The 12,601-nt window shown below is 41.4% G+C and overlaps 2 protein-coding genes across 5 annotated transcripts; one reads left to right on the forward strand and one right to left on the reverse strand.

Moving 5' to 3' along the window:
• Nucleotides 1-69: 69 nt before the first annotated feature.
• On the reverse strand, nucleotides 70-6,087 carry NIF3L1 (NGG1 interacting factor 3 like 1). Of its 2 annotated transcripts, XM_058840145.1 has the most exons (7): nucleotides 6,072-6,087; nucleotides 5,300-5,742; nucleotides 4,435-4,597; nucleotides 3,910-4,036; nucleotides 3,418-3,556; nucleotides 2,008-2,091; nucleotides 70-1,130 (listed from the first exon to the last, which is right to left on the reverse strand). In XM_058840145.1, the coding sequence occupies exons 2-7, from the start codon at nucleotides 5,733-5,735 to the stop codon at nucleotides 946-948; spliced, it is 1,134 nt and encodes a 377-aa protein (XP_058696128.1). In that variant the 5' UTR covers nucleotides 5,736-5,742; nucleotides 6,072-6,087; the 3' UTR covers nucleotides 70-945. The 2 variants fall into 2 exon arrangements, with proteins under 2 accessions (XP_058696128.1, XP_058696127.1); XM_058840144.1 differs by lacking the exon at nucleotides 6,072-6,087 and having other exon boundaries at nucleotides 5,300-5,823.
• On the forward strand, nucleotides 5,821-11,061 carry PPIL3 (peptidylprolyl isomerase like 3). Of its 3 annotated transcripts, none has more exons than XM_058840149.1 (7): nucleotides 5,821-5,838; nucleotides 7,019-7,068; nucleotides 8,238-8,312; nucleotides 9,077-9,170; nucleotides 9,792-9,859; nucleotides 10,249-10,367; nucleotides 10,656-11,061. In XM_058840149.1, the coding sequence occupies exons 2-7, from the start codon at nucleotides 7,066-7,068 to the stop codon at nucleotides 10,780-10,782; spliced, it is 486 nt and encodes a 161-aa protein (XP_058696132.1). In that variant the 5' UTR covers nucleotides 5,821-5,838; nucleotides 7,019-7,065; the 3' UTR covers nucleotides 10,783-11,061. The 3 variants fall into 3 exon arrangements, with proteins under 3 accessions (XP_058696132.1, XP_058696131.1, XP_058696129.1); XM_058840148.1 differs by lacking the exon at nucleotides 5,821-5,838 and adding an exon at nucleotides 6,129-6,400; XM_058840146.1 differs by lacking the exon at nucleotides 5,821-5,838 and adding an exon at nucleotides 6,130-6,343.
• Nucleotides 11,062-12,601: the final 1,540 nt, after the last annotated feature.

The following is a 12,601-nucleotide window of genomic DNA, read 5'->3' on the forward strand; positions in this document are numbered from 1 at the left end:
TTACATTTAAGTGGAACAAGACATGCAATTAGATTCCTATCAGATAGAGATTCCTATTAGATAGAGACATTGCTTGATGAGCCACTTTTATTAACTTAAAAGGATAGAGCTAAGAGCTTTACAAATTTGTAATGAAATACTTACCATCCAGAGATGGCAGAGTATACAATGGTGAGATTTGTTTTTCTTAAAAAATCCCAACAGAAAAAATAACTTGGAAAAATAAAACTCATTATCAGTGGTGAAAATACTACTTTGTTCGGTTTTAGTAACCCTGTAATTAAAAGCCAGTTACAGAAACTTTTTTAAAAGAAAATAACAAAGGCACATGAATTTACAGCTTTGTTAAGGAATTGAGTTTCAACCTTACAAAGCTTTTTTTGAATTGAGAGTCCCTCTTTTGAAAAGCCTTAAAGCTGCATTAGTGGTAGATTGTGCAACAAGTACCAACAACTTGCTTTGTGTTCTCTATTTATTTGCATCTGAGTGGTGCCTTAGTATAATTGTTAATGCAAACATCTCCATCCTTTCATTAACTACTATTTCTGAAATTTATTAGGTAAAACATCAGTGACTTGCACTGACATGATTTGACATAACTGTAGTAGGGTAGAACTGCTGCATAAGCTCAAATCTGCAGATAAAAGTCAGGTTTTATGTATTGTACCCAAACCAATCCTTAAGTATCATGGTTATCAACTGTATCTAATAACATTAAGCAGTAACAGTAAATTTATTCAAGTAGAGTTCAGTAACTGAGTAAATGAGCCTTTGGCATTCTGAAACAAACATTTATTTTCTGACATGACAAAATATACCTCAGACTTTGAGGGACCATATAGTACAATTATTCTGTACTGGACCAATTGAAAGCGCCTTCATTAAGCTCTGCAGTTGGATAGGTCTGTGCAAGATAACTCTAATTTTCTCTCCAATTTCTTCCCCCTAAGCCACCTGGAGAGGATCTCTGTCTTTCTCAGACACAATGATGTTGATTTTGTTCTGTAGGTGAATGGCGAGTGTGTCACGCAGCTCTGACAGGAAGCCTCGCTCAGTGTTACTGTGCTCACACAGAATAACACTTATCCCATTGGCAACTGCATCCAGCACGTCATGGTGGGACATCTCTCCTGCCATTTTGAGAAAGAAATGTCACGGAGATCACTAATGGCACAGTTCAGGTAACCAGATCTCTGCAATGTATGGAGCTGTGGTGATGTGATGGACTATAGGCTGTAAGCAGAAATGCACCACCACCTGCTCAGCAGGAACATGGAACACTCCTGCTCCAGGGACCTGATACCCCTGTATGCAGCTGAGTCAAACCACAGAAATTCCTTGCTATCTTTGAATAGTTGTAAATTCTGCCAATCGGGCAGAAAATAAAGAAGCTCAGAGTGGTCTGTAAGAGGACGGAGGAAAGCAGCTGGGAAGTCTGAGGGTCAGCTCTGCAGGGCTGCACATAACGGGGAGAAGGGGCAGTGATTCCTACAGAATGCAAGGCAGCTGTCACATTGTTGAGCCACGGGGAATAGCTGTCCCACTGCTGGAATACAGGACAATGGACTAAGTGTCCCTTTGGTTAGACACACTAGAGAGTTTCTTTGGAAGGTTCTGTAGACTACATTATATTCTGTTTTCCATTAGGGAATTCTGGAGGGAATAGTGGAAATATATGTTGCCAAAGGAGAAGCACACTGGAAGTTGCAACTCACTGCCATCAGCACTGATTTTGTATTGAAATAAACGCTGTAATGTTGTAATTCAAGTTTCTTTCACTGTGCCACACTGCCATTTGATCCATGTTATCTCTAATAGTTTATCATTAGAGTTTATAATTTAGTTTGTTGTTCCAAAAACTACCTGTTTCTCAATTATAAATAATTGGTAATTCTTTGTGGGCAAGTCTTTCAATAGCCAGTCAACCCTCTTATTTTTTGCTGGGGTTTGTTTGTTTTTGTCTCAAATGACTTTTTTTATAAAATTAATGAAACAGCAGTCTGTTACCTGTGAGATAGAGGTCAGCTTTTGTTCCCTTCAGGACACTGCTCCCTGAACCAGCACACAGAGCAGCTTTCTTCACTGGTGATTCTGCAGGATACAAGGTGCCACAGTTAAACTTCCCTTTTTTTCAACTCTCATGTGTGTATTGCTTGTAATTGTTTCGGTTAACTACTACCTTGGTTCTAGAGTCAATGTAAATTTGTTGGAGGAAGAGACACATCTGTCAGTTTGAAAGAGTCATGGGCCTATTACACCTCTGACAATACAGTGAAATCCTCTGTGAAAGGTGCATTTTTTTCAAGGGGCAGGAAACTTTGCAGAAAACTCCAACACAGAGGCTGGCTGCTGGTAACGTTTCTCCTAGTGAGGTGTTAGTTAGGTTTCTGAGCTCTTTAATAGGCCCCTACTCTTTCCAGGACTCTTGTGTTCCACCAACATTAGTTTCCCAGCTAATGATGCCACTAAGGAAGCATTTTGTCTCTGAGATATACTGGTTCCTAACTTCTAGCTCTCAGAAGGCCAGTCTTAAAGCAAAAGCTGAAAGCTGCTCCATGCCAATAAAAATTGTCCATTTGCTGTGATTGCTAATTCCAAGCTATTACATATATGGCAGTGGCATGAATTTTAATTCTTCATATACATTGCATTCACTAAGGAGAGGGGACACACAACACAGGGAGTTTTCAACATCTGTTAAGGTTTTACAGTATGTTGCCTTGCAATTACTGTTGATTTAAGTGGAGTCACATCACTTCAATTCCATACCATAAAAAGGCTTTGAAGCAGTTTGGGGATTTTTAGTGCAATTGTCAGTCTAATAAGATTTCTGCCTCCTAAGTTACAAAGGGTTCTCAACAAATTTACTTTCACAAATTCTACTAGCTGTGCTCCTTGGACATTAGGATAAGTAGCTGGGATAAGAGGATGTTTACCCCACATCTTAGTAATGACCCCACTGTTGGAGGTAGTTCACCTTTATTTTATCTTTGACACAGTTCTGTGTTCATAATGATACCATAAAGTGTCTTACTCTTTAAGTGCTCTGAATTTTAACATTCAGTCACAAGAGGAAGCACAAAATGAAACAGTACACCTTTGTGTACTGATATCCGGGGCAAGAAAAAAAAATCTTAGTCATTATATAAATTACAAAAAACGGTATCTTTCATTCAACTTGTGCTGTCCCTTTTTCACCACATCAACCAGCGTAATATAGAATCCCATTAAAATACAGATGAGATTCTTTTCATATGACTGTAAATTCTAAGATGCTGTTTCTTAACAGCGCTTCCTAGTTCTTGGAAGTAAACCTGTTAAAGGCAGCAGTGTTTCCCACTGTCCTGCAAACAGTCATGCTCCCTGTGTTCCTGCAGTGCCAGTCCTAGCAGGAGTCTGGCTTGCTGGCCCATTTACCGAGTGTCCTGCCTGCTCCCACGGCTACGCGGACATGGGGGAGCTGCAGGTGACCTTTGATACGCTCGATTATGTCTGACAAGGAGACTGGCTCGCTCAGGGTGCACAGGCGTCCCATTCCAGTATGGGGAAGAAGAGGCTGAAAAAAAAAATTAAAATTACTGTTAGAAAGCTGATTCCAGATGCTTGCATTGCTTTCCACACTGTAACAGAATAAGCATATTGGGCTTGCAGGAACATCACTGAACTTTATAAAAATGTATGTATGTGATGTTCTCAAATGTAACATATGAACTACACCAGCTATTGGAACTGATTCAAGAATTGGTACAGACCACATAGTTTCATTGCTTTGGAAAACGTGTGTGGCTTCAAATCTTCATAGGCCAGTATTTCAGAGCACTGGAAAGCTGAGTACTGCATTTCAGTGTTTAGGGTACTCAGCTCACACAAGTAATACATTCACAGGAAGTAATTTTGTGATTTTGTTACCTTTTGTAGTAAGAGAATCTCAGTCTTGTGATAAAGAAGATTGTTCTGGGACAATAATGCCACCACCTCCAGCAGTGCTTTCTGAGAGCAGTTCAAACTGACTCGTGTTTGCTCCTCACCTTCAACCCTGAGGAAAGACATGCCTGGTGCTTGTTAAGAAGCCAGATAAAATTTTGGCCTTGTAATTATTATATTACAGCATCTAATTATTAATTTTGGCATTATTATTATTATTGTATCTTTGAAGAAACAAATATGGCAATTTAACTCAACTGTCATTAAATTTCCTGTTAATACACTTCTTTAACACTCCTAATCTATGTGATGCTAGATTTGAGTTGCTATTATCATTCAGCATGACACAGGTTGACCAGAAAGGAACAATTATTCCTTAAGTTTCTCATTCTGTTGCTGAAAAATACAGCAGCAATGCACAGAGGAAAAAAATTATTAGAACAGTAAAATACAGCAACTTATTGTTTCAAACAACAGAAAGAATACAACATTAGAGAGAGGAGCAGATACCTAGCTGGAAGAGTAGTGAGACAAGAGATCTCTGGGATGTCTTTGATTTTGGACAGCACTGCATCCAGATGCTCAGCATCTACACAGAACTCAACCCGGTGAGTACCCTCAGTTGGAGAGCTCGGCGCAGTTGATGGATGGAGTGGGACAGAAGTACAGGCACCTGAGAGAACAGTAAAAGATTGCTGGTTTATAAAGCAGGGTAAGTATCCTAACAGTGATTTAGCACCTAATTTAAAGAGATGTGGCACAAAAATTTTGCACTCAAATCCTTTTTCCTTGACCAGAGCTGTGAGCTTTTCATTCTCCTGTCTCCATTAGGCACAGTCTATTTTAAGTCCAAAGAAGCTGATGGATGTTTATTATTTGACATCTTTAACATCATCAGTTTTATTCTAATGATTGTACAAAACCAGAAGGAGTTTCTGGTTTGTATGACAGGCTGGAAAAGATACATCTGTGAATCATAATACAGGATAAAACTCTAAAATAATTTCACATAGCTTAAATACTTTGCAAACACTGAGATCTTGTACTTTATACATTAAAGATGGTGATTTAAAGTCAGTGGGTCTCAGTGTTGCAGCCACAGTGGACAATAAATATGCTCCACCAGTTCCAGATAGATCCAGTAGTAGTCATGCATCTGAAAATACCCTCTTGTATTTGCTGGTGATGTTATATACCACCAAGATAAATGTCCTGAAATGTATTTAAGGTTACAGTACTATAAAAATATTAGGAAAAATAGAAACAGTCATCAAATCACACCTGTAAAAGCTGTAAGGCAAATTATGAAAGATCCCACCTAAAATAGCATACATCTTTAATAATTTTAACTTGTTTGTTCTTAACAGAATCTCACCGAGTCCCTTTGTTAGCCAGTTATTAACTCCGTGAGGTATGGCATCGTAAGCCGTATGAGGAGAATAAATCCCGATTCTGTTCTCCAGGGCTCGGACCACCAGCCGCTCCTTCCAGGTTTTCCATGTCACTCGCTTGAGAGGTGTGAATATAGGAGGGTGGTAAGAAAGAACGAGGTCTGCTTTCTTTTGCACTGCCTCTTCCATCACCTCCTCAGTGAGGTCGTTAGTGAGGAAAAGGGTGTTCACAGTGTGGGGAGGACTTGGTTCCACCAGCAATCCCACATTGTCCCAGCTTTCAGCCAGAGCGGGGTTTGCGAAGTCGTTCAGGGCAGAAACAAGCTCCCGGAGGTTCATGAGGGCGCGTACTGGGGGGCGGCCCAAGGCACGGACGCGGTGCAGAGGCGGGCGGAGCAGCGGCGGGGCAGTAAGCGGCATGCGGGATCTGTGAGAGGCAAACACAGGCCGCCGTGAGCCTCGGGAACCCATCGGCCAAACAGCAGCCACGACCGCTCGGGCTGCGGAGGCTGCCCCACCGCCGGTCAGTGCGCCCGCCCATCCCCGGTACCACCCGGTACCGAGCGCCCGCCCCGGGGCTCCCGCCCCGCACACACCGCCCCGTGCCCTGCACCAAACGCGCGGAGCTCAAGCTTCATCCCCCTTCCCGCTGCACATCCGACCGCGGAGCCCGGCCACGAGGCGTTCGCTCCTCGGTGGCGGGGAGCGACCGGGACCGGCGGCCTCGGGGCACGGCCGGGCCGGCACCGCGCTCACCTCCCGCCCGAGCAGTGCCGGCGCTGCGGGGCGGGACCTGCGCTCGGCCCCGCCGCTTCCGCCGCGCTCAGCGGGGCTGGGGCGGCCCCTCGGTAGCGCCGGGAGCGAGCTGAGGCCCGCGGGACAGCAGCCGCTTCTCCGCCGCGGGGCTGGGTCTCCATCAGCCCCGGCAGGTCACAGCGCTGTCCGAGCGCGGCGGGCGGGCGGGCGGTGCTGCCGGGCAGGGGCTCGCCGCTGGAGGAGCTGGGCAGCGAGCGGAGCCCACCTGTTCTGTACGCGGCATTTCGGCGGCGGTACCGCGGGCAGGGAGGGAGCTCCGGCTGCCGTGGGTGAGGGGGGGCCGGGGGCCGGTGGGGTGGCGGGGACACGGGGCTGGCGCTTCCCTGGGCTCTGCGGGGCTTCACCGGCGAGGGCGGGTGTATAGAGGAGATAATAGCGCCTAAATCCGTCGGCTTCTACGCAGCCGCGGTTTTGTTACCGTCATTCTAAGCGCTTGATTTCAAAATATTTAAAAGATTTAAAACGTCTGTTCCTGGGCTCGGGTGTAGATACCCTGTCTGTTGCAGGCACTCACAGCTGCCACGAGTTGGCCCCAAATCACACTTCTGTTAGCTACTGGCATGTGGCTTTTACCTGTGAATTTCTGCCATCTACTATTCTAGCAAATGCCATATTATTTGCAAAAACTGATTGCTTAGTATAAATTTTCATCCTAGTAAAGAGTGCTTTTTGCCCTCTTCCCTTTTCTCTAAGTGGTCTTTTTTCTACTAATTTCTCATTCTTTATATAGTAGTTGCTTAATGCAAAAATTTAACCACAGTCACACTGGAATGGCACTGTAGAACCGTGTGGCGTAAAAGTGTGTAATCAACACATATCTTAGAATAAAAAACAAATGGAGATTGGCAGAAAAAAAACTCAACAGATTTCATATGTTATCTTTGCAGGAAATTGCTGTATGGAAGGCTACCTCAGGTTTTTTTGATAAGCAGGCATGGTAAGAATAAAAGCAGATTTTATATATTTTTGTTTTCTGAAATGGTCATCTCTTGGAAAGCAAATAGCTGCTCTCCATCTCAAAAGATTACATGTTTTACTCTGATGCTGTGAGGAATTTGTCATTAAAACTTCAGGGTTTTCATTTAAAATGTATAAAAAAATACTGTGAAAAGGAAAGCAGGTTGATTTACATCAGTCTAAAACATAATTATTCTTTCACTTTAGAGATCCCAGATTTTAATTCTTTTTCGGCATGTATTTGATAATCTAGTTTGGTTTCTTTTGCCAAAGAAGCATTAGTCTAGTTGCAAAAACATAGCTCTGCTTCAGCATATGCAAAGCTCTGCACTCACGGGCTTTTAAAAGTTTAGCAATTCAAGAAATAGAGATAAAACAGTTTTAAATGTTTTTAAATGTCCTAAACTGTTCATACACCTTCTAGCATCTTCATGGACATTGTGAGCAGCTGTCTCCTTGTATACTTCTGGAGCAGTATGTCAGTATCAACATGATGCTGATTATTATTAGTCTTGCTGTACAGATATCCCCACAGTAATTGTTTTTGGATAGTTTAGCACTTCCCATAGAAGCACTGTGACATATTTGCCATGTAGAAATAAATTTGCTTAAGTCACTGGGTAACTGATTTTAAATTGAAGGTAACTTATATTATGAAGGTAACTTATAAATTCTTAAGAAAAGTAAATTAATTTGCAGATTTACTTGTCTCTGAAGCACATTATATATGCTGCCATTCAGAACTAGCCTTATAAATCAAAAGGCATCAGCTGCTCTTTTGTAAAGCAGTGAGGTGTGTGCACCATCCAAAATAGATATAACCTTGATTCTTCACCTTTACATTCAAGTGACTGAGTAGGTCCTGTTTGCAAATGAATAATGTCTACTGGAGTGTAACAGCATGCAACAGCTACTGCATTACCATGGCAAACTGGATTTGTCCTGAAACTAAATGAAACTGAGTGCTTTCTGGTGATTGTTCTGGAAATGTGGCTGGTTTGTGACAGTAGCCTTGCTTATGGCCAGATGTTGAAACAGTGATTATATGCAGTGCAAACTTGCTTATGTTCTTGGTGGGGCTGGGAAATAAATCAGAGTCTCTGAATTTTTTATTGCTGATTTAGTTACTGTTTTCTGCCTTTTTCTCAGGCTGTCACACTGCATACTGACGTGGGAGATATTAAAATTGAACTGTTCTGTGAGCGTACTCCCAAGACTTGTGAGGTAAGTCAAGTACCAGGAGTAGGATTGCCTAGTGGTGAAACAAAGTAGTAGGAATAGTGAAGACTGTGGAGGAGGTGGCTTTTGCAATTTCACCTTTTCATGTAATGGAATACCAACATTTTAAACTGGTGCAGTGTCTGTTCCACTCATAGAACTTGTGCACTCTGTCATACTGCCTAGAGTTTCATGCCTGTTTCTCGTTTGATAAGGCTTATTTGAGGGCTGCTTCTCTTGAAGTTCCAGCGTCTCCCAAAGTGTCCTTTAAGGGGCAATACAGCACCTAGCATGGGATTCCCAAATTTCCATAGATTTACTCATATCCTCAGAGACTTGATTTCAGTTTAAGAGTGAGACTCACTCAGTTTGTCAGGTACCCCAGTTTTGAATTTTTGCAATAAACTGAAATTGAAATAAATTTAATTTGTTTTGATGAAAAAGCTGAGGCATGAAGTTATTGATTACAAATTACATGTGTAAAATAAAATTGCTGAATGGGAACGATACTTGAGAGGATGTCTTAGGCTTCTTGTTTGTTCCTCAAGCCAGAGAACCTTGCATTGAAAGCTTTTATTCTTTGTGTATGTGACACTATGAAATTAGTTTATTAGCTACAATTTGTTTATGACTATGCTGCATACTCTGTGGAATTCACATGGTCGCAAAGCAAAGCAGAGGTAAAAGCATTGTTCTTGCCAATGCTATAATTTTAGTAAGATAGTACTATTTTTCAGTTGTTGTTAATATGGTTTGTTTGATTTTTGTAGAATTTCCTGGCTCTTTGTGCTAGTAACTACTACAACGGATGCGTATTTCACCGAAATATAAAGGGCTTCATGGTTCAGACAGGGGATCCATTAGGTAAATTCTTCTGCCTGGGTCTTTCTATGGAAAAAATACACATAGGAATAAAATGTAAGGAAATAAAAAGGAATTATAGGTATTAAAACCAAAATGTAAGTAAAGTAAAAATACAAGAGTTATTGTATTGTTGATAAGAGGTTTTTATGATTAGTTTTCTGTGGTGGGCTTACAGAAGTGCAGGCGTTATCCCAGTTTAAAGTAATCATGCATTCTACAAACTTGAGTTTTACCAGCTGTTTCCACTAAATACAATGGTTCTGTTGACTTAAGTAGAAGCAGCTGCTTCTGTGCTTTGTGTGGCTTCTGCCTGAAAGGCTGCATCTAAAGCGTTTGGGGAAAATGTCCCAGAAGGTGTCAGCTGTTTGGGAGAAAAGCTGATTCAGTTGTGTCTGTTCCCACTCATACTGAATTTAATTTGAGGATACCTCAGTGTTTTGTTCTGCTACTTAATAGGTTCCTTATATGGAATTATCTCTCAGGGCAGTGTCAAGAACCTGCCTCAAGCTAATTGCAGGCTGTCTAGGGTCTTTTGTTGCAAAATGTTGCAAAAAACAGAACATAGTTTCTGGATGTTTTCAGTCTGAAAATCCAGTAATTTCTACTGTGCTTCTTTGTCAGGCACTGGGAAAGGAGGTAACAGCATCTGGGGCAAGAAGTTTGAAGATGAATTCAGTGAATATCTAAAGGTATTTCTGTGCTCTCAGTATGCACTTATGTTTTCATCTGAATTTTCTCTACAAAAATTTTCTCTTGGTTGGAGAACAATAGCTCATTATTAAAATAGGAACAGGAATTTCTGTGCTAGGCAAATTAGGTTTGAGGGGTTTGATCACTGAAAACAGAACTAAAAAGAATTTCTGACGGCATTTCTCATGCACTGAAGGCAAAGAAGTAATTGTTCACTGTAAGACCCATTTTGAGGAGCTAATTACTTCTTGTGATAGAATATATTAGCAACCGAGATTTATTCTTAATAATGGTATTGGGGAGGAGCTCTAAGTCATAGAGCACTTTGCACAGGTTAGTCCTGGTTTCACAGAGGTGTATTCATGCTGAAGTTTTTCCCCTTGTTCAGCACAGTGTCCGTGGGGTAGTTTCCATGGCAAACAATGGTCCCAACACCAATGGATCACAGTTCTTCATCACTTATGGCAAACAGCCACACCTGGACATGAAGTACACGGTGTTTGGAAAGTAAGTGATTCAACTGTACCTCTCTGTCAGTGTGTGTGAGGGATCTGAGTATTTCAGGGCACATGCAAATGCTTGAACTTCTGTCATGGATGCTTAATATTTCCTCTCAAAATACATTATTTGCCATGTAAAATGTTTTGGTTGTCTTATTTTGTATAATTTGCTTGCAAAGTCATTGCCTGGTGATACTTAAATACTTTACTGGTGTAAAGTGTTTTGAGATATCTCAACTGTGCAATTTAAATCATTATTAGAAGGCAATTTCCAGCACTTCTGTTTTTCTTGCAGAGTTATTGATGGCTTGGAGACCCTGGATGAGCTGGAGAAGCTGCCTGTGAATGAGAAAACCTATCGACCTCTTAATGATGTTCGCATTAAAGACATTACAATTCATGCCAACCCTTTTGCTCTGTAGCCACAGAATGCCTCAACACATTCTTCAGAGACTGGTCAGATCATTCCCAAATCATGGGGATTTAAAGAGCCATCAAGAAGGATTACTTCTGCTGGATCATATATTTGCTCATTGAATGCAGAATTTTCAGGAGCTGTGACATTGTTTGGGAGTTGTCACAGAGAAGTCTTGCGCTTCAGAAGCCAGGTTTTCCAGTGTATCTTCCAGCATTTTGATTTTTAAACACTGTTTTTTATACTTGTAAAATAAAAAAAAAAAACCTTTATTTTTTTTTCCTAATCTTTGGTTTTTGCATTATCTGAGTGATGTTATGTTAAAGCAATATCCTTTGCTATAATTTCATGCTACCAGTTTTGTGAAACTTTCTTGTAAAGTGTCTTTTTCTTTACTCAGCTTTCTCAAAAGAGTAAAGTAAGATACGCAATTTTTTCCCCTAGGTGAGAACAGTGTCATAAATAGATGAAACCTTTCCCTCCCAGAAGATTAAAGAACATATTTAGAGGAGTCTTGCTGCTGAGTTGGAACGATAACCTCTTCAGCCTCCCCAAAAGGTAGATGGGAGTAATTTCTTCTGCTCCTGGTACAACATTATTGCTATGAAAGAGTAAGTGTTTCTGTCCTTACCTAGCTGTTGATTCAAACTAGGTAACATGGATTTACTGTAACTTGTTTTTTCATCACTTTTTTGCACAAAGACTGGGGGGTAAACACAAGAAAGAGCACTGCCAAAAAGGCTTTGGTCACATAATGTTGAACAGATAAGAGAGGTATTTTGGACTTCTTCCCCCAGTTCTCTTTCCACTCAGTGAGCATCCCTTAGCAAAGCCCATTCTTATATGTATACATATACACACACACACACACACACACATATATATACACACATATATATATACACATACACACATACACACACACATATATATGCTTTGTAATCCTTGGGAGGCTTAAGGTCCAGCTGACTTGCAGTCTGCTTCAGACCATTATTTCCCCTTTTGAGATTTGGCCTCTTAAAATAATGGGAGCTCATTTGCAAGAGAAAGGCAAAGGTATGCCAGGTACAGATTACTGAGGTGTTAATGAGAAGAGTTAATACCTGCTTGAGGATATAAAGTTTCTGTATTCTTCAGGGAATGTTGCTTTAAGCCCCCAGCCCTTGTTCCAGACTTCACATGTTTTAGTCTAATACATCACTGTTACATGCAGGAGGAATGACATACAGGGAAATTTCCTACAGTACAAAGGAACTGTAAATAACTAGTAATTTAAAATTGCACTGAACTGGAAACAAGTTTAGGGTTTTTTTTGGGGTTTTTTTGGTTTTTTTTTTTTTTTTTTTTTGTCCACAAAAAGAAGGCTGTTACATAGAAAACATGAAATATGGCAGCACCAAGTATTTTGCTCTCTGGAGGATACACATTAAATGTAGATACTTTTTTTTTTTCCTTTATGTTGTGTATTAAAAGGAGAGTGGTCCTGTCGGGACAAAATTACAAACAAACTTTTCAAAGTTGTATTCCTTCTGTTTTCTTGGACTGGGTCTAAGCTGGAGAGCAGTGGGCAGAAGAAAATAATAGTGCATGAACTTTGAGCAGTGACAAACTTCTCCATGTGGGAAGCTGATTCCAGAGGACCACTAACCACGTCCAGGGCAGTACAGAGACGACACACAGCCTCGCCAGCAGGGTAAGAAATGAACAATTTCCCAACTCGGAGTCCCTGCCACCCCCCGCGATCCCCCGCCCCCCTCAGGCCGCCATGTTCTCTGTGCGCCTCCTCGGGCGGGCAGAAAATGGCCTCGGCCGCTGTGGCGGGGCCG

Source organism: Poecile atricapillus, chromosome 5 (genome assembly GCF_030490865.1).
Source record: "Poecile atricapillus isolate bPoeAtr1 chromosome 5, bPoeAtr1.hap1, whole genome shotgun sequence".
NCBI lineage: Eukaryota > Metazoa > Chordata > Aves > Passeriformes > Paridae > Poecile > Poecile atricapillus.

Excerpts from the sequence above, each read along its gene's own strand:
- PPIL3 (XM_058840149.1), top strand. Across the intron at positions 9,171-9,791 it reads TCAGACAGGGGATCCATTAG|GCACTGGGAAAGGAGGTAAC; the intron begins GTAAATTCTTCT and ends CTTCTTTGTCAG. Across the intron at positions 10,368-10,655 it reads AAGTACACGGTGTTTGGAAA|AGTTATTGATGGCTTGGAGA; the intron begins GTAAGTGATTCA and ends TTTTTCTTGCAG.
- NIF3L1 (XM_058840144.1), bottom strand. The coding sequence starts at position 5,786 with ATGGGTTCCCGAGGCTCACGGCGGCCTGTGTTTGCCTCTCACAGATCC. Across the intron at positions 3,557-3,909 it reads AGATTCTCTTACTACAAAAG|CCTCTTCTTCCCCATACTGG; the intron begins GTAACAAAATCA and ends TTTTTTTTTCAG. Across the intron at positions 2,092-3,417 it reads GGGAGCAGGCAGGACACTCG|AATCACCAGTGAAGAAAGCT; the intron begins GTAAATGGGCCA and ends TGTATCCTGCAG.